The 25,076-nt window shown below is 41.2% G+C and overlaps 1 protein-coding gene across 2 annotated transcripts in view; it reads right to left on the bottom strand.

Moving 5' to 3' along the window:
- raver2 (ribonucleoprotein, PTB-binding 2) overlaps positions 1-25,076 on the bottom strand; it is a 97,254-nt gene that overhangs the window by 15,813 nt on the left and 56,365 nt on the right. For both annotated transcript variants that reach the window (XM_080888072.1, XM_080888073.1), the window contains exons 4-6: positions 24,654-24,818; positions 7,722-7,913; positions 2,130-2,250 (exon numbers count right to left, since the gene is read on the bottom strand). In XM_080888072.1, coding sequence (XP_080744198.1) covers positions 2,130-2,250; positions 7,722-7,913; positions 24,654-24,818 — 478 coding nt within the window. The remainder of the gene's footprint in view (positions 1-2,129; positions 2,251-7,721; positions 7,914-24,653; positions 24,819-25,076) is intronic.

The following is a 25,076-nucleotide window of genomic DNA, read 5'->3' as shown; positions in this document are numbered from 1 at the left end:
CAAAAAATTAGACAAGCAATTGGTACATCAACAGCAGATCCAGGATATGTACTGTGTCCACCAAAAAACTGTTTAAACACCATGAAACAGTTTCAACCTATTAACAGCAAAGACCTGGAGGACATCTTAGGTCAACTGAACTCCTCCTCCTGCTGTTTAGATGTCCTGCCAACAAGTTTTTTCAAAAAGGTCTCAAAGACTTTAGAGTCAGACCTGTTACAGATCGTCAACTTTTCTTTATTATCAGGTGTGTTTCCAGAATCACTAAAAACTGCTGTAATCAAACCTATACTGAAAAAGGACAATCTTGACAAGACACAAATGAACAACTACAGGCCGATCTCAAATCTCCCGTTTTTAAGTAAGATCATTGAAAAAGCAGTTTCTCAACAGCTCAGTTACTTCTTAAAACAGAATAACTGCTACGATGCCTTCCAGTCAGGTTTTAGACAGAACCACAGCACTGAAACCGCTCTGACCAAAGTGTTTAATGACATATGTCTGAATACAGACAGTGGAAAAATGTCAGTCCTAGTTTTACTGGATCTCAGTGCAGCATTTGATACAGTTGACCACAACATATTACTCAAACGACTGGAGAACTGGGCAGGTCTTTCAGGAACTGTACTGAACTGGTTCAAAACATACTTAGAAAACAGGAAATACTTTGTATCAATAGGTAACTTCACATCTGAGCAGACAAGTATCACATGTGGAGTTCCCCAAGGTTCCATCTTGGGACCCCTTCTGTTTAACATCTACATGCTCCCACTGGCACAGATTATAAACAACAACAAAATAAACTATCACAGCTATGCAGATGACACACAAATATATATCACAATGTCACCAGGAGACCGAGGCCCTGTACAGGCTCTTGGTAAATGCATTGAGGAAATTAATGACTGGTTGTGCCACAATTTTCTCCAGCTAAACAAAAACAAAACTGAAGTAATAGTCTTTGGCGCCAAAGAAAAACGATTACAGGTCACCAGAGAACTTCAATCTATACATCTAAAAACCACAAACCAGGTGAGAAATTTGGGTGTAGTGATGGATGCAGACCTAAACTTAGAAAAACACATTAAGACAATAACAAAGTCAGCTTACTATCACCTCAAGAATATATCAAGGATAAAAAATCTGATGTCTCAACAGGACCTGGAAAAACTAGTCCATGCATTCATCTTTAGCAGGCTTGATTACTGTAACAGCATCTTTACAGGTCTACCTAAAAAATCAGTCAGACAACTACAGCTCATTCAGAACTCTGCTGCTCGAGTCCTCACTAAGACCAAAAAAGTGGACCACATCAGTCCAGCTCTGAGGTCCTTACACTGGCTGCCTGTCCGTCAGAGGATAGACTTTAAAGTTCTGATGCTGGTCTATAAAGCTCTGAATGGTTTAGGACCAAAATACATCAATGACCTCCTGACCCAGTATGAACCATCCAGATCCCTCAGGTCATCTGGATCCGGTCTTTTATCAGTTCCCAGAGTCAGAACCAGACACGGAGAAGCTGCATTCAGCTTTTATGCTCCTTATATCTGGAACAAACTCCCAGAAAGCCTCAGATCAGCTGAAACACTCAGTTTATTTAAATCCAGGTTGAAGACTCACCTGTTCTCAGCTGCATTTGAATAAAGCACCAAATCCACACTTTAAGCTTAAATTTCAAAACTTACATTTAACTACTGATTTTATCTACTGTTCTGATTTTATCTGTTTTGATTTTATATACTGTTGTTTGTTTGTTTGTTTGTTAATTAGTTAGTTTATTTGCTTGTTTTATTCAATTTTAAATCATGCTTTTTATTTGTTCTTGTTTCTAATGTCTCTGTAAAGCACTTTGAATCACCTTGTTGTTGAATTGTGCTATACAAATAAACTTGCCTTGCCTTGCCATACAATGTTTAAAAATTATTTTGGAAAAAGAATTCACAGGTTTTAGGCTGTAAATTTTGTGACACCCCATCCTCAGGATTTTCCCGCCCACTCAACGTTTTTAAGGAAATCATCATCATGCCAACACACTTACCAGGAACATAGGAACAGCCAGAAATACTTTTTACATATTTCTGTACAATACTTTCGTTTCACAGATTTGAAATGTAGACTATCCAGCATACCTCCTCTTTTCCCAGTGTGGTACGGTCTCATGAGTATCTGCAGAGCAGCGGGGTTCGTCATACTGGTCAGCAGCTGGGCCAAGTTTGGTTCTGGTAGCAAACCTTTCCTGTTACTCAGAATCTGGAGACAAAACAAAAAACACAAAAAGCAAGTGAGTGCAACAACACGTGACTAGATGTGTGCATGTGTGTATCTGTGTATGTGTGGAGTACAGTATCTGTTTTGATCTTGTCATTAGGAGCCCCTGATGGCTTAAGTAATCATTACACTAGCTTACATCATCAGGATATGGCTGCAATGTCAGCAGAGGGGAGACAAAAGAAAAAAGGCAAGAAAAAATATAAAAGGACAAAGCTGGGAAACGACAGCAGCAGGAGGGAGAGAAAGGACGGGGGAGAAAAACAAGGACGAGAAAGTGTCTGAAGGAAAAAATGTTTTTTAGAGACTTGGGAAGGCCACTTTTATTCACAAGTTTGTATCATATTTGAAAAACAGCTTTTTTCACAGTCTGCTGCTGTGCTGGAACTTGGCTAAAGACGCACATTATGACACATTACATGACTGCTGCCTTTCCAGCATCAAATTCTGTGCTGACACAAGATGACAGCTTATAGTGAGATGGCCAATATTTATTTATTTTTATTAAGGTTTCAGAGGGCGTTACGGTCGTTTCAAAAGAAACGGACACAAAGAACAATCTTTCAGAAAATGTCTGTCACACATGTAGTTTAGCTCACGGTTTGGGAGCGTCTGCCTTGAACTTAAATACGTCACTTCAAAAGAATATCTGATCAAAGCGCAGCTTTTTAAAATGTAATCCTGCGTCTTGTGCATGGCTTTCACAAATATATACATAACAAATAAGTCTGACGCAAGAATATCATCCTGTTATTATTTTCATTGAAATTTGTAAAGATGATTAGTAAATCATAGTACCGACAGAAAGCAATAAAATAAGGGAGAGGGGGAAGTTTGATATGCAATCGCCTAGATTGCTCATAGAAAACTGGACCTGCCAGTCTAAAAAGAAAAAGAAGAGACTCCATCTTAGGCCTGTGTAGCCTTTGGTGTTTATCAGAGCAGAGTTGTAAAAGAGGTATAAGCACCGTTGGCTCCCAGCAAGAAAGTCCTAGGTGGCCTGTGCCTGTTTTCTTCCAGGAGGTCTGGTTTCTTCTGCCCTCATGCCAAGTTAATTCTCCTGTCAGTGTGAACTTCCACCAAGGCTTACAGCTGGAGCTTGTCCTCCAGCCCTGCACACTGCTTAGAATGAGCAAATTTCTCTACAATAACACACTGACCCCACCCCTGACTGCTGTGGAATTCATTTGTTTAAAGTGCAACAGCTCTGCTTTTCCTAATCTTCTGTCATATGTACAATGGTGGATGTTCAACTGAGGCACATGGTTCCAGCTGTGAGCACAGAAGCCCCACCCACCAGCGGTTTAGGCCTTCTGTTTAGAAGGTGCAACCAATCAGGAAAAAACGTGATAAAGGGTGGGCTTAGAGGAGCTGCACCAAAGACCAGTGTAAGATTTACGAGGACTGTTTTGCATTACTACAGCTATAATATATATATATATACACACACACACATACACATATACACACATATATATATTTGTATAAAACCTAACCCAAGTGCATTTTAGAACATTATGTTTAATTAAAGCTGAGCTTATCTCACACACAACACTTCTCAGAGTCGTTTTAAAATCTTGTTTTCTTTCCTATTGCCAATAAAGCTTCTATTTAATTTGACATTAAGCTACATTTCCTGGATCTGAACAGTTCTCTGCTGACTTGCATTTAATCAAAGGAGTTACTGTAAGGCACATTACCCCAAATAAGAATTCAATTACTCATTATGCTGAGGAAATTTCATTCAACAGACTCAAATGAAATCCTATTGAATTAGACTGCGTCAAATCGAATGGAGCTGCCCGTGCTCTGGTAGATCCTCCTCAGCTCTGACAGTGTGGCGGCAGTACGCGCTCGCCGCCCTACAGACACGGCTATTTAAAACAACATTAGCAAGGATGGTGATGTTTCCTCTTCGCCTGCCCCGAGCTACAGCCTGACTTGAGCACAAGTCAACGTTGTTTCCTCTCTGTCGCATCCCGGAGCCGAGAGCTTTACTGACGGGGATGGGCTGCGTTTGACTCCGTCCTGTCAGCAAGTAAGGAAGAGGAGAGTCTAGTGCACACGTACACTATGTGTATTCGAATGTTCCGGTGAGGAAAACTATTGTTTGTGTGTGCGCGCGCGTATGTGTTGAACAAGGCCAGTCATAGCTGACAGCGTCTTTCAAGGGAAGAGAAGGAGGAGAAGGAGAGCTCTCTCATTTCTTTTCTTTCTGCTGGAGAAAATGTCAGCATGCATCAGTCTGTTTGGCTACTGGCACAAAATCCAGCCACACACCCACACACTATAACACACACACAGACATGCCAGGGAGGTAAGGAAGCCGCGAAGAAGGGAAAGCGAGAAGTATCGTGTAAGGGGAAAAAAGGACGAAGGGAGAAGAAAGGAGGGAGGGAGGAGGCCATCTGGTCCTCAGCGTTCACACTCACACTCGCATCACACTAACTGGAGAAATGAGAGTATCGCCTCAGACAACTGTAGACAGGAGCAGGTCTCGAGCTCTTTCTGAAGATCTGATGTTGCTTTTACCAGCTGCTCACATTCACTGCAATAATGCTGAAGGGGCCTCGGGGCACTAATGTAACCTCACAGTCCTCACAGGATCTCTTTCTGTCTTACCTCTTTTTTTCTTCCCCTTTTTCTGGTCTCCTCCTCAAATCCCCCCCCCCCCCCCCCCCCTTTTTGTTTCTTTTACCAATTGCATGTCTTCCTTCCTCCTCAATCGCCCCTGTTAATTTATTCAAAAACACATTTTCCAGCCCATCCGTCACAGCTATAACCTCTTTACGTGCATCTGATAATTCACGCTCTGCAACAGCTGTGATGCCATCAGAGAAAGAGAGACTACAGCTTTTAGCTAAAGTGGAAATTTAGCACTTATAACAGCTCGATAAGGGCGATCCAAAGTATAGAGGACACCTGCGGACAGCTTGTTGTTGCGCATCCAAGTTGCAAATAAATATTAATATCATTCAGAGACATAAAAAGATCAATAGATGAAATCTTGATGGAATCTTGAATTACACAAAATATATTCATGAAAACCTACGTGACATACTTCAAACTTCAAATACTGTAAAATGAAAAATCTTTAAGATGCTATTTCCCGACGAGCGCTATTTTACATCTTGTCCCATCATTCCTGTATTTTAAAACGTGATTACGGCTCCTCTGAGAACACTGATGAAAGCCCTGAAAACTCATCTCTCTTCATCAAAGTGACATATGTAGACGTTCAGCCTATGACAACGATCCCTCCAGGTCTTCAGCATGAGCCGCCATTAGTAGGTGCGAATCTGTGAAAATTGCTCCTCACCTCCAGCTCCACCAACGCATCCAACGCCCACCCGCAGCGAAGGCGGTAGCTGCTCACCTTCTATACAAATGTAGGTTTGATGTATTCTGATAACAATAATTATTCTCAAACCTGAGAAAAGAGAAAAGAGAGAACCACCTACAAGCTGACATACGAGGTAGTGATGGGTTTCATTTATCACTCTCTACTACACAGGAAACACATAAACAGATATAAAATATCATCAGTGTTTGTCTTAATGACATTATCAAGAATAATTATGTGTTGCTAATGCTGGATAATCCTTGCTCTTGATTGCAAGCTAGCAGGATACTAACCTGACTGAGGTTTGTTACATACGAAACTCTCTGAATCAAGTGATTCTGACGCAGTCATTGCTGCACTGCATGTGAAAAACAGTCAGTCACGGTGGTGACTGCTTATTTCATTCACGATATGTCTACTAGCATGAAATAAACACCATCTGGACCGCTCTTTAAGTAGCCATTAACCGCTTCCCTTCTCTGTCCCTAGATTCCTTCCATACCCACGTACACACAAACCTGTCAGGACTCAGTAGCTGTAGTAAATCGAGGTACCCACAGGGATTAGCAGGGACTCCTCCTTTTGGGAACTCTCACTTCTCACTTACTCTCACTCGCTGTATTTACATGCCGTGTGCGGGTTCGCTGGGTGCATCTGTTTGAATGGGTGCACGTATGAGTGTCATAGTGTGTCACTAGCTTGTGGTTTGGTTTATTTCAGGCTGCGGGAGACAGCGGAGGAGCCCAATCAGTCTATAGAACTATAATTATCATGTCAGTGCCTCTCTGCTACCACAGCTCTGTGTAGGAGGGGTATCACAGCTACAAAGACCTTCTCGGCTAGAGGGTGTTCGTGCATGTGCTCCACGTCAAACCTCGGTGTTTCTCAGCAGCGGATGTGCAAGAACCACCCGGCACTGGCATCACAATTAGATGGAAAAGTAGCTGTGAGCATATCCGCTCTTTTTTTGTTGTTTTTCCATGAAAAGTCCAGTGTGTCAGTGTTGTAGCATGTGGTCCTCCACGTATGAGGGAATGCTACAAAAATGAGACTACTGTGACATAACGTTTTAAAATTTGAAAGTAATATTAGGATTTATGATAGGAAATAGCAAAGGGAATGTTTCAATTCATTTACAGTGACGGTGGGTTTGGAGGTTTAGGGGGTGTGGTAAGCTGATGATGGTCCAAATACAGCCAAGCAACATGGTAGAAATATTGATTCCTGGATGTGTCTGGAATCAGCTTTAACAGTAACTAAGATTTCTGCTACTGCCGGACTTGAGCTGCGGAGAGACGAGAGTCAAATCAGCGAATCGGATGATGAAATTCAAATGCATCGCACCTCAACGGTCCACCTGTGTCAGCTAAGTGGCAGTTAGTTGCCATGGTGACAGCATGTTATGTAACTATAACCAAGTGTCAAAAAGTGATGTGAACTGAGTTTGGCACTTGTTTTTCAAAACAGCTTATAATTCCACCTGGTTTAAAATCCCAGAGAGCCCTGATAACTTGCTCTATGCAGTAGAAAGAAAAAAAAATAAAGATTTTTCCTTTAATTTGGTGATAAAAACCATGCCCGTAGATTAATAATTGTGGGCTCAGCAGCAGGTTAGAGATGGAAAAAATGTCAGAGAAATTTTCCAGCTTCTGTAGGTTAATTTGTTCACTTTAGCTCTGCACACTTCAAATGGCGTGAAAAAACCGAAAGCTCACATTTTGCAAATCAGCCGGTCGTTTTGTGTTTAAATTGTGTTTTTATGTGGGGGCTGGGTGAAAACCTTTGCACATTTTTATGTGGAAGATATAACTGTGACATACTGACATATCCACACTAATAAATTGTGATTCATCTCTCATCGATTCTTCAAGTCTGTAATAAATACAGTACGGCTGGGGTTTATTCTAAATAACACTTTGGGCGGGTATATTACATTAAAACTGGTGGCTAGTGAACTGTTAAGATTGCTACTAAACCAATGCTGCCGCTAATATTAGCCTCTTCTTGCGTTAACAGAAGGCGACATTAAATGCCGTGTACTGCCGTCTGTGCTCTCTTCAGTACACTCTGTGATGCGTCTGTGATGCTGCTTTCTCCGTAATATACTCACCATACCCTGGGCAGCAATGAGTGCAGCCAAGGTGCTTCTCCCTGAGGTGCCAGGGGTACAGAGTGACAGACGGACCTCCTGTCCTCCCACCAGAGTTCGGTCCATCTCTATCAGCACAGCTTCTGCCTGCTCGGCGCTCTCATATTCCACCACGCCAAACCCTCGCACTGGACTGCCCTCATCCTGAGCAAGCTAGAAGAAACATGCATAAAAAGACAAAGCATTTATTCAGTAAGTCATTCTTTTAGATTTTTCTTCTGTGGCTGGGCACAGAAATGTGGGCTCTAATGTGAAAAATTATTTGAATTTCTTTTTTCCTCGTGTTTGATTCTTCATCTAAATTCCTAGTTGGCCGGGGAACCGGCAACGTCAAGACATTGGTATTGATCACATCCCACAAATTGTATAAACATGATGAATTGAGCTAATTTGTGCTTAAGGAGATCTGAAAAATCCCTATTGACACTTGTAAATGTGGAGCACTACAAAAACCAAAAGAAAAAAAGAAAAGAAAAAGAAAACAACTCGTATCTCGTGTTTTATTTTAGCTTCTTTTTTTTCTTTTCTTTTTTTTTTACATGTCTTACTGGGGCAGAGTAGTCTTCTTATGCTCCCACTTATTACAAGGATTGCATTCATGCCATTATCAGATTTGTGCCTGATAATGGCATGCCTTTTGCAGATGCTCACCTGCTGGAGTGTCTGATTAAAAGCAGGCGCACTCCTGTCATGTTTGTTGTTCCTGTTAGTTCACAGGAATGCTCCAAATCTACTTAACAGGCTTTCACTAATATACAGTACACCTTTCCACTTCCAGGCATGCCACATTAGCTGTAAGATGTTAGAACTGTCTGCTCACTGGTGGGTTCAAAACATATGGAATAACCTGTCCTGGTTAAATGCACCCAGCAGGCTGGAGCGAGTTCCTTCAGGAGAAAGTGGGTCGAGTGATATAAGGGAGAAATGCCACCAGTAGCAAGAGCAATAGTCCAGCATAAAACCCAACATCAACTTCTGAAAACAATGTAAGTTCTGACACTACAAACTAACGTCATCAGCCCTTCAGACTTCAGCAATTATCTGTAGGAATAAAAAATTAATACGCCACCACTGCAGCATTATCGCCAAGAGCTGTTTAATGAAGTAAATGTATTTTAAAGTGGATTTTTTTTTTCAGTACGCAAAAGAAAATTTACTGACTTCTTATCAGCCAGTATCAGCTGCTTACTGCTTGATAGGTGTGCCCCCCTCCCCCTCACCAGAGACCTAAAAATACTTGCATTTACTATCTTTTAATAAATCATCGGGGCAAACAAAGGAGGTCAGACACGTTTTTATATCTGCACGTTCTCGGCACCATCTAGGAATAGCAATATCATTCATCTAGAAGACTGATTGGCAAAACACAATCTTCTCCAGTGGCAGTTATCTGTGCAGCCCAAGCTACCGTCATGATGCACTTTGACTAAGAAAATGAGAAGCCAGCATGAGAGGCTGCAAAGACTGCAAAGTTATCCGAATCCTAATCCGCCCAATGTTTTCAGAGAGTTTTAGACTAACAAATGCACAAATTCATGCATGTATGGGTTTTTTTCTGTGCATGACTGACAGACAGGGAAGTGACAGATAACAGTGGAGTGGAGGTAGAAGTGCTTCTCTCAGCTTCTTTTGTCAAAAAGGATAGATAAAGAAATGACATGATGTAAAAGATACATCCTTTTGCTCTTCCTACACCGCTTCAGGGATGTGCACATAGATAGAGATACACACAAACACAACCTAACATAGTGTCTGTGGAAAAGACAGCTCCAAACTACAATAATCTCCTACTTAGGAGCCGGATCGAATAATGGGCCTTTTTCAGCATATAAACTTGACAGAGCATTATTATCATACATTTATGGTCAGCAGTCAATAAAGACATGTCTCAGCGCTAGAGTGTCCTGCTGATAAAGACTGACTTCTCTGTCAAGAAGGCTGAGTCATTTCCATCTTCTGAGCTCAAGCTAAATAATGCAGGCAGGCTAATAGCTTATAGCTAATGGACTTTGACTATGTCCACAAAGTAATGGCTTGTGGTTAAAACATACCACTTAACGTATTGTTAGCACTGGTTCGATTCATATGAAATACAGCAGGAATAAAAAGGACAGGAACTCAATTTAACTTCTCTCACATTTTAAAGGATGTGTGATCTGTTAGAGACCATTTGAAGGTTTGGTTTGCTAATACTTGCATCATCGCTGCTAAAGGTGCACAATTAGACACCAAAAAGGCAGTTTTCAAATAAATTCATCTTCATTCCAGACACGCACAAACAAAGAGAATTTCGTGGCACTGTTGGAAGTTAAATGCAGCGTTACTTGTAGTGTCTACAGAATATAAACAGCTGTGTTAAAAAAAAATCTGCATATTCATAGACTCTGGATATTTCAGCCAAAGAGAAAAGCATATATAATTTCAGGAAGCTGCAACTATATAAATGAACACTTTTATGAGAAACCCTTATCTGATTTCTTATATTAATTTCCATATGGTGAAAGGAAGGTGCACTTTTGCATTCATTCGGTACATATTGTGTGGTTTGCTCCCGCTGAAATGCAGCATTTGTGATAGACTCTGGCCACATCTCCCCACTACTTTAAGCTGCAACCAAGTGATCAGCCAAAACATTACTGACCTTTTTACTCTGAAAAGTAAAGAAGGGGAAAATTGTGCAAAACAAAGCTGAAGAGCTATATTTGTGGTTCTCTTTGCACACAAGGTCGCATAAGAGCGTGTGAGTCATGGAGGCTTTTATATCAGTCAACACAGTCTGTATCGCACAGGCCAAATGTATTTTGAAAGGTGCAGACGCTGTGAAATACCAATCATGTAGCAAGCAAAACAGCAGACCAATGTGAATACTGGTCCTTAGCCATAGCGTGAGATTTGTCGTGTTAATTGTGGATTAACGTTATTTTGTAGCGACTTTTATAGTACATCAGCACAATGTTGTTAATGAGTGAAGTCAGCTTTGGTTTCTTTTGAGAAAGTAGCATAACTGTGAGGTTGGAGTAATTTCTATGGAAGGATGTAATCTGTGGGCATCTTTCTCACCCTCAACCGGTTGCAGCAGATGGCTGCTCCTCCCTGATCCTGGTTCTACCAGGTTTCTTCCTGTTAAAAAAGGGAGTTTCTTCTTTTCATTGTCACCAAGTGCTTTTGGGGGTTTTCTCTCTATCCAGCTTTGTCACATTAGCATCAGTCTTCTTGGAATTTTTATTTTTTGAATCTCTACTGGAAGCAGTTCTAGATGTGACACCATCACAACACTGGTGGAAAAGCCCTGGCTACTCTCTTATAATGTTGCAATAAACTCTGATCTTGAGGGTATGAAAGTCAATAAATCCAAAGTCCAAGTGACAAATTTCTAATGTGAGAGCAATGAAAAAGTCCTTCAGGGTTAAACAAAGCAGAACGGGACAGAACAACAGAGACATTAATACGAATAATGATCAACAATCAGGCAGCAACAGCAGCGTGGAGCAGCAGGTGGTTTTAATGATACATGTTTGAAGGTAATACTTTCCATGAATTTGCTGCCTGAAATAATGCAATATTAAATACAAGCAGAGCTGGAAGAAAACAAGGAAGAAGGATGATCAACAGAAAATTAGCACCTATAATTTCAACTCATTTGGATGCTCATTGATTCAATGTTTCTCAACCAAATGTACCAGACATTTACTGCTTTGTACATTTGGATTCGTAGGTTTTCAGCTTGAAATTCTTAGAAACTGGATGTCTGTTTATTTTTTTTTTTTTTGGGGGGGGGGGGGGGGGGTTAGTATTTTCTGACATTTTAAGGTAAACCATTGTTTGAATACTGAAGAAATACATTATTCAGCCTATTTCACCTTCCAGGGCTAATAAAAGGAAAGCCGTTCAGAAAGTTGAGTTAAACATTAGGAAGACATCTTCAGCAATAAATTAAAAATAAAATACAATCAATTCAATTAAATGCAGCTTTTGCTAATGTTTTACCACTGTTTGCCAAGAGGTGAAGATATCTGAGTTTTCTCAAGTCGCAGTTTTGACCTCTAAGGGCCAGCATATGAATCAAAGTACATGACTAAGGTCTACACAGAAAAACCCCCAATATGAATAAGTCTTCTGATGCCTCCACATACAGCATAAAATCAGGGAGGGTATAAGAATTCATACACAAAGGCTTTCACATGAAATGTGAGCAAATCAGAAACTTGATTATTTATTTTCAACTGCTGCAAACAGCTAAGGCATCAGCTAAACTCAGAAGAGTTTCAAACTCTGCATTTACATTGCACATATGTACATTCAGTACTGTGCAAACGTTTTAGGCAGGTGTAAAAGAAAAAATGCTGTTTACAAAGAATGCTTTCAGAAATATAAATGGTTGTTTATTGGCCCCAAACGTATTCTGCAGCAGGACAACGACCAAAACATACAGCCAAAGTCATCAGAAGTACTGGAAGTGATGTTATGGCCCCATAGAGCACTGATCTCAACATCATCGAGTGTGTCTGGGATTACATGAAGAGACAGAAGGATTTGAGGAAGCGTACATCCGCAGAAGATCTGTGGTTAGTTCTCCAAGATGTTTGGAACAACCTACCAGCCAAGTTCCTTTGTTGTTGTCGTGTACCCAGAAGAAGAACTGATGCTGTTTTGAAGGCAAAGGTTGGTCACACCAAATATTGAATGATTTAGATTCATTCACTGCATGTTGTTGAAATAATTAACACTTCCATTTTTGTGCTGTATGTGAGTAGTTTATGAAATGATTCAATTTTTTCTTTCCTTTCTCTTTGTTGTAAAAATAAAGGAATTTTGAATCAGTGGAAAGCAAACGCATTTGTACTTTTTCAGCACGAACACTGACGCCTGTTAGCTTCAACACTCAATCAAGTGGCCCCTCCACTTCCTCCCACCTCTCATTCGTCTGCTGTTCCCTCCAGCCTGAACAGGGGGATGGAGAGATGGATGGTTGAATGAATGCAGGGAACACGAGAGGAATATGCACGTATGTGTGGAGGAGTAGGTCGATAGGCTATTATCATCAGCATATATTAAGCAAACTCCATGGAAATGACCGGAACCACTTTACCACTTGAGATATGGATGGATGGATGGGGGAGAGAGAGTGGGAGTGAGGAGGGAAAAGAAAGAAAGTAAGTGGCGGAGGAAGGGGACATAAAAGTGAGGCAGAAAACATCAGTGATTGATTAAGTGACTGATGGTTGAAGAGAATGAGGGGGGGTGGGCTGACAGAGAATATGAGCCAGAAAAGACAGGAAGAAAAACACATAAAAACTTGCTAACCATTATTTTTGTGTGGACACACACACACAAACACACACACACAGATGCGCACGCGCACACACACACACACACACACACACACACACACACACACACACACACACACACACACACACAGACAGACGGGTATTCATAGCTTGTGAATCTAATTCAGCGGCCCCTTTTTGCGCCACAGACCAGTTTATGTCCCCCAATATTTTCACGGACCAGCCTTTAAGGTGTCGTGGATAAATACAGCAAAATAAAACCAGTACCGGTACCAAAAAAAGATTTATTCATAACACACGGGAAGAGACACTGGGAAACTGAGTTAACGATAAAAACCGATAAAAACCCTGAAAACTATAAATTTCACACCCGAGCCTCAACTCTCACGGCCCGGTACCAAATGACTCACGGACCGGCCCGGGGGTTGGGGACCGCCGATCTAATTGACATAATGCTTTCTCTAGCCCTTACCTAACCATAACCCAAATGTAACCCTGATACTAAAGCCACATTTTGAGTCTTAAAAATGCCTTCAAACTCATGGGGACCAGGATTTTGGTCCCCATGAGGTGTGTTGATCCCCACAAGTATAGTAAACTTCCAATTTTTGGTCCCCACAATGATATGAATACACACTCTCACACACACACACGAGTGGAAGTGGGTAAACTGTGAAACAAACATTATATATCAAATTGGATTCTGTGAAAATGGCATTCAGACTGTCATCAACTTGTGTTTGTGAGCGTGTTCGTGAGCAAGGATGCAAAGACTGAGTGAGCTTCTCCCTTAATTTTTTTTCTCCGACTGCACTCACACAACAGAAGACTGGAATATATAAAACATTCAATCATTATTTGAATCTGCACAATTATGCAAATTTAAAATGGGCTTGTGCGTACTGTATCTGAGCCTTGTGGATGCCAGTTGTCATTTAGCTCTCTTTCTCTCTCTGTTTCCATGTGTACAGTCTCTTTAAAAACCCAACACCCCTCCAACAAAGACCATAATTTCTGGATCATGGTTTGAAGATTGAAATGTCCTCTTACTGCAGGAGTGTTCACATTAAGACTACTGTACAGAGAAAGACAAAAAACAAAAATATTTCTGATCTAATGTCAAGTTTCCCAGATTTTCCTTCAAAATTATGCTTTAAATGCCTTTGGATGATTAAAAAAAACCCAAAACAGATTTAAGATGGAAATCAGAAACTGTTTGCATTGCAATGATCCTTTTTTCTGTTTTTTTCCTATCACGTGTGGCTCTACCTTGTCCTCAAGGCAGACTTTGAGAACATTAAAGAGTAATTATATGAGCAAATTTAGCACTTCGTGCTTCATCCTCCAAATTATTCTTGATGCAAATCAAAAACAGATTGGCCCAGAAGAAACTCCTTCTCCTGCAATATGCAATTACCCTGTACCAGTCTAATTAGCACATTTTTTTCCACACGTTGGCCAATAGGTAGTTATGTTTGAATAACAGATTACGCTAACCCACTGCACAAACTCAAGTCCAGGGAAAATATGGATTTTTGACTAAAAGCACAGTTTTCTTTGAGCGGTGCATAAAAGCCAAACTGTGATGCATAAGCCTTCAAATTTCACTTGCATGCAATACGCTTAGAGTTTTCATCTTTATGTGTCGGAAATCATCATCACTGCATGCACTGACATGTTTGTTTTGATGCTGTTTAATCAGAAAATGAGGCATACTCTCACCAGTCACTTTATTCGGTGACCCGGTTCAAGTGCTTAATACAAATATCTAATCAGCCAATCACATGATCTTTCTTTTAAGCCACACATTGGAAATCTTATAAAAAACATTCAGATTAAAAGTAAGGTGTGAAAAAACAATTTGTTGCTGCCACCTTCTTACATCACATTGATTATGGTGACATTATTTGAGGTATTTTCTTACAATGCTCCTTATACTTGGAACAAATTACAACAGGATTTGAAGCTGTGCAGCTTAACTGAACTGAAGGGCTTTAAACCAATTTTAAGGACAACAGAGAAAGCATCATTGGATGTCTGTTCATGTTCTTGTGGTATTGTTACTGTCTTTTATTTTATTTTCAGGTGCAATTTTTTTGTATGAATTGTAACAACTACAGTATGTTTTAACATGTTGTCATTTTGTATGGATATTTAAAACGGGTCGCTCTTAAAAATGAGACCTCGTGTCTCAATGAGATTTACCTGTATAAATAAAGGTGAAAATAAAAAACATGAGAGAAACTGAATTAGGCATATAGGTGCACTCAAGATGACCTGCGTGGAAGTTGATGTCAGACAGGCTGGTCTGAGTATCTCAGAAACAGCTGATCTACTCTCACACAACTATCTATAGGGGGGGAAAAAGAAAAAAGAAAGAAATAGGAAAACACTGGAGTGAACAGCCGTTCTCTGGGTAAAAATGCCTTGTAGATGCCAGAAGTGAGAGGAGAATGCCCAACAGATGGTTTTGAGCGAACAAAAAGGTAACAGTAAATCAAAAACCCCTCAGTACAACTAAGTTATGCAGAAGAGCATCTTTGAACCCACAACTGAACCTTGAAGCAGATGGGTTACAGCAGCAGAAGCCACACCAGTTGCCCTCATGTCAGTAACTGTAAGAACAGGGATGGGATTACGGAAAATGAACATCAGAAGACGGGAAACCCGTTGTCTGGTGTGATGATTCTTGTTTTCTGCTATCAGATCCAGAGAGTAGGGTTAACATAACATGAAAGCATGGTTCCAACCTAGCCTTATATCAAGGCTAGTAGCAGTGGTGTAATGATGTGGGAGATAACTTTCGTAGCACACTTTGGGCCCTTTAGTATGAATTGAGCATGGTTTGCATTTCACAGCCTACCTGAGTCTTGCTGACCATGTGACCATATGAGCAGTCTTCTGACGGCTGCTACCAGCAGGACAACGTACCACGTCAAAGCTCACGTCATCTCACACTGGTTCACTATACTCAAGTGGCCTCCACAGTTACTAGACCTGCAGTGGAGCACCTTTGGGATGTGGTGGAACAGGACATGTGTGCAAAGAATTAAGGTAGTTCTCAAGGCAAAAGGAGGTACAGCCTACAACTAGTAAGGCACACTAATAATGGGACTGTAAGTGTATATTTAAACTACTACGCAACATACAACATATTCATGCGAAAAAAAAGACACCATGTCTAAGCGAAACGATAAAAGGAATATAAATGCAATATGGCTGAAAATCACACTTACAGCATTTTGTTACATGAAGCACTCTCGTCTTATACTCAAACATTCCTTACTAGCCAGGGTTTTGACAGCATAATCAGGCATCTATGCTAAATGAGTCAAGCCAAAGTGCTGTGGCACTTGAGGCAACTTCAGTTTCAGAATAATTAACAGCAGCTGATGACTCTTTTTTTTTTTTAACTTGTTCAGTACGACAGCAAATTTTCACAAAGATATGAAGCACTAAAGGCTGAGTTTTCAAGTGGGAATCTACATGTAAAGGGATGCTGCTGATTGAGAACAGCATTTTCCATCATGACATGTTGGATTTTATTTGTTCTTGTTATTTGTTACAGATCTTCAGTTGTATTATTGGTGCTTTGTGTATAATAAGGTCCATTACAAAAACACTCACTTCTAACCTAAAAAACTCTTCATGCACCTTAAATAACATATCCAACAGGAACAGAAAGTTCGTCCATAGTCAGCACGCCAAACTGAAAAACAAAATGTTGGGGGACCCAAACTGCCCTCTTGTTGCTACACATTGACACTTACGACAGACATGGCACATGTTGTGAATGTGAGCGATTTATGATTGATTGTTAACAAACACGTAGTCTGTTATGTGTTGTGACCAAGTCATGACACACATCTTTGACTCAACAGATCTCTAAAACTTATTTGGATGTACACAGATGTAATGCTTTGGTGCTTCCATGCTGATGGTTTTGTATTTTTATTCTGTTCTTAATGTTAAGCGCTTTGCTCAGCACTTGCTTTATAAAAGAGTTGACTTGGCTGGCAGCTCTGCATTGAAGAAGCCTAGAGTGCAGAGAGTTCTGGCAGGAAATTCTTGCTCACTCATGTCTGTATCTCAACTTGCTGTGCTAAACTTTTCAGTTTTATTTAATTTCATTATATGATGCCAGTTGAAAACTGGTTCATCATTATTCTTACTTTTTCAAGTCATCTGCTGCGTTTTTTCTTATTTGTCTAAACTTTTTTCCACTGTATTTACTGATATGTTGCATTACTAATATCTTACTGATTTTTCTTTATTGACTTTTCAGATCATCAACAGGGAATAATAAACAATCCACATCTGAGTGTGGTTATTTATATATCTATCAAGCGTCTGGTCAGGGTAATATATGGGTTTTGATTAGTCCATGTGATGTGACCATGTGACCAACAACATGTGATTCAAGACTACACTGCATTATTATCAGATGAAGAGCAGAAGTGCTTGAACTGTTTCATCTACCAAAATCAGAATCAGAATACTTTAATAATCTCTGAAGAAATGATGTGGTTACAGTTGCTCCAAGGCAACAACAGTAACAGACTGAACTAAATTAAATACAATATATCACAAAATATAAGAGATGGCTATAATATATACAAATAGCTCAATTATAATTATAAATGGGCAGCACGGTGGCACGGTGGTTAGCACTGTTGCCGCACAGCAAGAAGGTCCTGAGTTCAATTCCACCATTAGGCCGGGGTCTTTCTGTGTGGAGTTTGCATGTTCTCCCTGTGTTTGTGTGGGTTCCCTTTGAGTACTCTGGCTTCCTCCCACCATCCAAAGACAAGCAGTTAGTGGGGATAGGTTAATTGGTTAATCCAAATTGCCCATAGGTGTGAATGCTGGAGTGAATGTGAGCGAGAATGGTTGTCTGTCTCTGTGTGTTGGCCTTGTGATAGACCGGTGACCTGTCCAGAGTGTACCCCGCCTCTCGCCCTATGACAGCTGGAATAGGCTCCAGCGACCCTGAAAAGGATAAGTGGAAGCGAATGGATGGATGGATAATTATAAATATCCAGAAAAGATGCAACAAAGAGGTAAAACTACAGAATGAGAGCTGCTGATTTTCTCAAGGTAAAGACTCTTCACTATTTATGAGAGAAGACCAATCATTTCACCAATCCAAGAACTCCCTTTTAACAGGAAGAGACTTCCAGCACAAAATGACTCGTGGATGAGTAACCATCTGCTGTTTGGAGTTGGGGTTGAGTGAAAAGAGAAGGAAAAAAATCCCATTGCATTAACATGTGCCAATGGACTGCCTGGAATCTCAGTATCATCAGTACAACAGGAGAAACGGCAAATACGAATTTAAAGCGGATTCACTGAATTAATGCTGTCAAGCTCAATACTGCAAAGACACCTTAAAAACAATTTTTAAAAAAAGCAGTTGCCTGTCTACTCTTAAATGATGTTACTATACATGTGACTGTGCATGTGTGTGCACGCATAGCTAGCAATCACTGTGTCCGACAGCTCTTGACCTCCAGTCGTGGTCCCCAGCAAAGCGATGCAGAATGCATCACTGGCAGGGCTCAGGCTCGGGGGAGCACCTGTCAGTTTGTCGGTGTGTGTTTGTGTGTGCGTGCGTGTGTGTGCGTGCGTGTGACACAGTTTAAATGGTCACGTCAGTTGTCGGAACAGAGTGATGAGGTCAGGACAGCCCTGTCACAGCTGTCTTTGAAGAGAGGTACATGGCCTATCACAGTGACAGCTTTAAGTGCAAATGTCTTTATGACGAGTGCTGGACAACGAAGGGAGAGGTGGAGTTAATCTAAGTAAGACTCCATTAAAAAAAAAGGGGAAAAAAAGAACGCTTGTGGTGTACTTCTGCTAAATCGAATGATTTCACAGATTTATCGTCACCTTTGTGTGCAGCGGGAAGACGTCACTGAATGAGATCATCTTTTCAAATAAAACTTTGAAACACTGCGTTTCACCAAAGGGGGTCAATAATTGTGTCAAGAATCTTATGATTGTACTTGGAAAGATTAATTAGCTCTACAAAAGCAAGTGCCAGTGATTGAGAGAGTAAAAGAGTACATATTCAAAATCAGCTAAATTAGCTCTTTTTTTCTCCCCTGTTGTACTAAATAAGGCAACTGTCTGGCTCCCGACAGCAAAAGAAAACTCATTATTTTCATTTCCATTTTTCTGGTTGATTGTCAACAAAGCTGAAGGTGCCTTGGGGATTTTTCTTCTAAAAAAGAAAAAAGAAAAAAAAGTTAAAAGTGGCTGAAAAGCACAAGAAGTGCTCATATCCATCCTCATAAAACACGTATCATGAAAGCTCAGATCCACGTTCACCGCTTTGCTGTTAACTTCTCAGCTTTTGTTCTGACATTGCTGCACATCACCACCATCTGTATCACTTATACACCACTGATAGTGCAGATTTTGCTTTTTTGTTTGTTTGGTTGGTTTTTTTTTTGGAGGGGGGGGGGGGGGGGGGGGGGGTTAGGTTGGCACTAGTATGATGCTTTGCTGTGTCCGTACTCATCTAACACTGCTCTGAAGAAATTACTTTTTTGCAGCAATTTATTTCTGCACTGCTTTAAACCATCCATCCATCAATCTTAATCAAACCACTGGAAGTTATATCCTGACCTGAAAGAAAAATCAAAGGTCTTAAAACAGAACTTGTCCACTCTTTGAAAGACATTTTTATGTAACATTTGTTCTTTTTTTGTCTCCTGCCTATAAATGTGAGTATTCAACTTGCTCCTAGTCATCATTATTACATCAATAGTTGCATATATGCCACCAGTCGTCTTCCTTTGATTGGCATCATACGCCTCTTTGCTATTTCACCTCATTGCTCCACGTCTCGCTGTCCTTCTATTATGCCTGACACTGTCGGCTCTCCTCCTTCACTCCATCCTCTCTCTAATAGTTCTGGCATTCTTAGCGCCGTCCTCCTTTACTCCCATCCCTCCTTCCATTTCCAACCTGCCGTCCTTTCCTCTAATATGGTTGACATTCTTTACTTTCTCTTCCTTCCATTTCTCCTGGCTGACTCAAGCTAAAGTGCTGCCTGGAGGGCCCTTTCATGGGTAGCAGAATTATAACGCTCGGGGCCAAGGCCACAGGTTAAGTGCACGCCGAACAAAGAAAAAGTGACATAAGGGCTGAGTTCTACTTATGTGCACAGAGGAGGAGGACGGTTTATGCAAGGTGAACTGGAGCTGCTGGCAGTGAGGCATTAGGGAATCATCTTAAACAAATAAATATGCAACAAACAAAATGACCAACTCAGAACAGCTCCTCTTCTATTCTGCAGACAGCACTGATCTCTGACCTGTACAGAAACACATTCAGTATATTGATATTATTAAGTATTAATATCTATGTTATCTCTCTCTTGTAGAGTCTCTCTTGGCTCTTGATGGAGGTGGTCGCATCTTTCTCTCTGTCCCTCCCTTTTATTTCCTGCTTGGCTTCTTTGTCCTTGTCTAGTCTTGTCTAACTCTTAGAGACTCTCTCAGTCTTGTTCTCTGTAAACAAGAAATTATGGATTTGATCAACTGGTCTCTTTTTCGCCCTAAACCAAACCCAAACAACCACTAATTACATGCAGCCTCACCTCACTAGCTGGAAGCTCCAGGGCGGAAGCAGGAACAACAAATTCTCCCAGATCACAAGACGGTGTATGACCCTATCCTCCTACTTCCTCGGACCGGACGGCTGTTGTGTACATCGGCTCTGTCCAATACCCCCTCCCCTGTCACAAGTCGCATGTTTTTTATGTTGTTATGTTGTAAGGTGTGAAGATTCATGTGCTTCATTGTGCTGAGGGTTTTTATTCTATTCTCAAACTGCTCTCCCATAAGGAGCTCAGTCTGGATGGAGTTCTTATTTTTCCCTCCTCTTCCCTCATGTATTTATGTATTTCATTGTTTTTTTACCATCATACATCTCTCTGACCTGTCTTACCAACGTCATGTTTGTGCAATGTATGTACGGTTGGAAGGGGTCCTATTTCACTCTGTGTTCGTGTAACATTGCTAGTGACAATTAAACGGCTCAATCTCAATCAATTATGCTACGCAGTCAAACAGGGAAAACTGTGGTTGGAGACTGCAGCATGACCAAAATTATGGCGACCGTGTACATGCATACATGCAGTCTCCTGACAATAAACAGCGATACAGGTGAAAACTGCACATCTGTTGATGAAAAAGTCCCATTAACTACTTACAGTGGGGCAAAAAAGTATTTAGTCAGCCACCGATTGTGCAAGTTCCCCCACCTAAAATGATGACAGAGGTCAGTAATTTGCACCAGAGGTACACTTCAACTGTGAGAGACAGAATGTGAAAAAAAAATCCATGAATCCACATGGTAGGATTTGTAAAGAATTTATTCGTAAATCAGGGTGGAAAATAAGTATTTGGTCAATAACAAAAATACAACTCAATACTTTGTAACATAACCTTTGTTGGCAATAACAGAGGTCAAACGTTTACTATAGGTCTTTACCAGGTTTGCACACACAGTAGCTGGTATTTTGGCCCATTCCTCCATGCAGATCTTCTCGAGAGCAGTGATGTTTTGGGGCTGTCGCCGAGCAACACGGACTTTCAACTCCCGCCACAGATTTTCTATGGGGTTGAGGTCTGGAGACTGGCTAGGCCACTCCAGGACTTTCAAATGCTTCTTACGGAGCCACTCCTTTGTTGCCCGGGCGGTGTGTTTTGGATCATTGTCATGTTGGAAGACCCGGCCTCGTTTCATCTTCAAAGTTCTCACTGATGGAAGGAGGTTTTGGCTCAAAATCTCACGATACATGGCCCCATTCATTCTGTCCTTAACACGGATCAGTCGTCCTGTCCCCTTGGCAGAAAAACAGCCCCATAGCATGATGTTTCCACCCCCATGCTTCACAGTAGGTATGGTGTTCTTGGGATGCAACTCAGTATTCTTCTTCCTCCAAACACGACGAGTTGAGTTTATACCAAAAAGTTCTACTTTGGTTTCATCTGACCACATGACATTCTCCCAATCCTCTGCTGTATCATCCATGTGCTCTCTGGCAAACTTCAGACGGGCCTGGACATGCACTGGCTTCAGCAGCGGAACACGTCTGGCACTGCGGGATTTGATTCCCTGCCGTTGTAGTGTGTTACTGATGGTGACCTTTGTTACTTTGGTCCCAGCTCTCTGCAGGTCATTCACCAGGTCCCCCCGTGTGGTTCTGGGATCTTTGCTCACCGTTCTCATGATCATTTTGACCCCACGGGATGAGATCTTGCGTGGAGCCCCAGATCGAGGGAGATTATCAGTGGTCTTGTATGTCTTCCATTTTCTGATGATTGCTCCCACAGTTGATTTTTTCACACCAAGCTGCTTGCCTATTGTAGATTCACTCTTCCCAGTCTGGTGCAGGTCTACAATACTTTTCCTGGTGTCCTTCGAAAGCTCTTTGGTCTTGGCCATGGCGGAGTTTGGAGTCTGACTGTTTGAGGCTGTGGACAGGTGTCTTTTATACAGATGATGAGTTCAAACAGGTGCCATTCATACAGGTAACGAGTGGGGGACAGAAAAGCTTCTTACAGAAGACGTTACAGGTCTGTGAGAGCCAGAGATTTTCCTTGTTTGAGGTGACCAAATACTTATTTTCCACCCTGATTTACGAATAAATTCTTTACAAATCCTACCATGTGAATTCATGGATTTTTTTTTCACATTCTGTCTCTCACAGTTGAAGTGTACCTCTGGCGCAAATTACTGACCTCTGTCATCATTTTAAGTGGGGGAACTTGCACAATCGGTGGCTGACTAAATACTTTTTTGCCCCACTGTATATTCAGAGTTTAGCCAGACTGATCGCAATGTGCTGGCAATCTGTCCGCATTTATAGGTTGCCTACCACCAGGTGACCTGTGGAATCACATGGTGATTGAAAGTGGTCGCTCAGGTATTGGGGGTGTTGCAGGGCCAATCAGCTGCTCAGCTCACCTGTTTCCAAGTGGTTGCTGCGTGTGACATAATTGAATGGAATCACCGGGCAACCGCTGATATTTCTCAGTCAAACGGAGGTTGCCGTCCTATTTCTACTTTAGTGTGAATGAGCTATTATGCATAAGCAAGACTAGCTAGCTAGCAACGGGAGCCAAACTAGCTACAGAGATTCTACAACCTTACCATGGTACCACGCTAAAGGTTTTATCAGGCATGCAGCATGACTAAAGGCATGGCAATGTCTGTCAACCAGTGCATCATTTACTAAAATCTGGTAAAGAAACGCACAACCTAAGTATTGATTTTTCTTGTAACATCACTACCAGGAAGGCATCAGAGAACCAAACCTGCTTGGCATTCACAGCTAGGATTGTGAATGTGAAAAACATACCTGTTAAATATTAAACAGTAACATCACTGCATCATTGCTGTGCCTCAGCAGACTATGACTAAACCACTAATATGACTGTAGACTGCCCGAATCCATTCACCACAGTCACTATAAGCAAAAAAGGATGAAATAAAAATGCCAGTCAGGTTGCAATTTCTATTCATGTGTGTTCTGACTCATATATCTCACAGTTCCTGAGGTTTAGAGTTGAATATCACAGTAAGGTGACCTTATGACCATAAATAAACAAATAAAAGAAAGAACTCTTGGGCGTTCCGATATCGCTTTTCAATATTGAAACAAAGATATTATCCATACAGACAAATGGCAAACACACAGGCCTAATACATGCCCATCTCTGCCATAAGGAAAGAGATATAATAAATACTATCATTAACATTACACTAGCAAATAATGGCATGCACATTTTTCATATTTCTGTACATGTTTTCTTTGCATCCTAATAGATGGTGCAGAGCATTTCATAAGCTCTTATCCTGAAATATTCTGGTGCATACATGGTGAAATGCAATAATACAACTGCTCTGAAGCACATAATGTACTGTACATAAAAAAATGCTGAACTATAGGTCAAAGCCTGCTGGCTTTGCAACAGTGAAGCAACATGAGCTAAACACCCACAAAGCATCATGGGACTAGGATGATGTGGGTGTATTGATTTCTATGTGGGAGTGGGGCAGAGGGGTGGAGCTAAAACTGGAAATGCAGTAGATGACAGATGCCGATTGTGTGAACTTTAAATGGGCATGTGGGGGAGGAGTGGATGTAATGGAGCAGGGCGAACGGCGCAAGTGAAAAAAAAGACAGATCAGAGTGGGATGGAAGGAGGGAGGGATGGAGTTGAGGGGTGGGGCCGGTATCACAGTTACCACACTTCACCATAGAGACGGTTGCTTAGTGATACGGCGAGGCTGACCAACACCGATGCTGACCGCTGAATTTTATGTCAGCACCTCTCACCTGGAGGTGTTCTTGTAATAAAGGTGTGTGTGTGAACCGAATGTTTCATATGTCATAATGAGATGAACATTCATGTGTAAAGTCCTTTCAGCTTCTGCACAATATTAAGCTCTGAGAAAAAAAATGGGGAGATATTGATTTCAAGCTCTGTTTACAACTGAGTTGTACTTGCTAAATCAGTCCATGATCAGCACTTTTACACTGAAACAGCAAAAATGAATAGTTTTCTGTGCACTGTGATCTCACCTGGCAGAAAACGGGTTTATACGTGTCGGAAAAGAGCTGGGTTAGCTCCTCAGAGTCACAGAGGTCCAGGGGCAGTCTGTCCACGCACAGACACTTGGAGTGCAGGTTTTCCTCCTGGCTCAGCTGGTTGACGTCCATCCACTGCACCATTAGCGAGCGATCCCCCTGCAACAAGCACCAGTGAGACGCAGAGTCAGACAGTAAGGCAACGCTAGGTCTACTTATTTGCCAAGCGCATTTGGTGACACTATACTGCAAAATAAAAATGTTTGTATTGTACTCAATTAGTCATGGTTACACTTTGTGGATTGTCCCTGTGCAGTTATCCCACAGAGAGTACAGCGCTATTTGTACATGTCTACTTTACTTTCAATTGGAAAAAAAAAAAGAGTCTGTTTGTGTTTTTACAACACATTTCACCTG

The sequence above is a fragment of the Rhamphochromis sp. 'chilingali' genome (genome assembly GCF_963969265.1).
Source record: "Rhamphochromis sp. 'chilingali' genome assembly, chromosome: 7".
Classification (NCBI taxonomy): Eukaryota; Metazoa; Chordata; class Actinopteri; order Cichliformes; family Cichlidae; genus Rhamphochromis; species Rhamphochromis sp. 'chilingali'.
The sequence above is the reverse complement of the archived record's forward strand: the minus strand, read 5'-3'. Positions and strand labels throughout refer to the sequence as shown.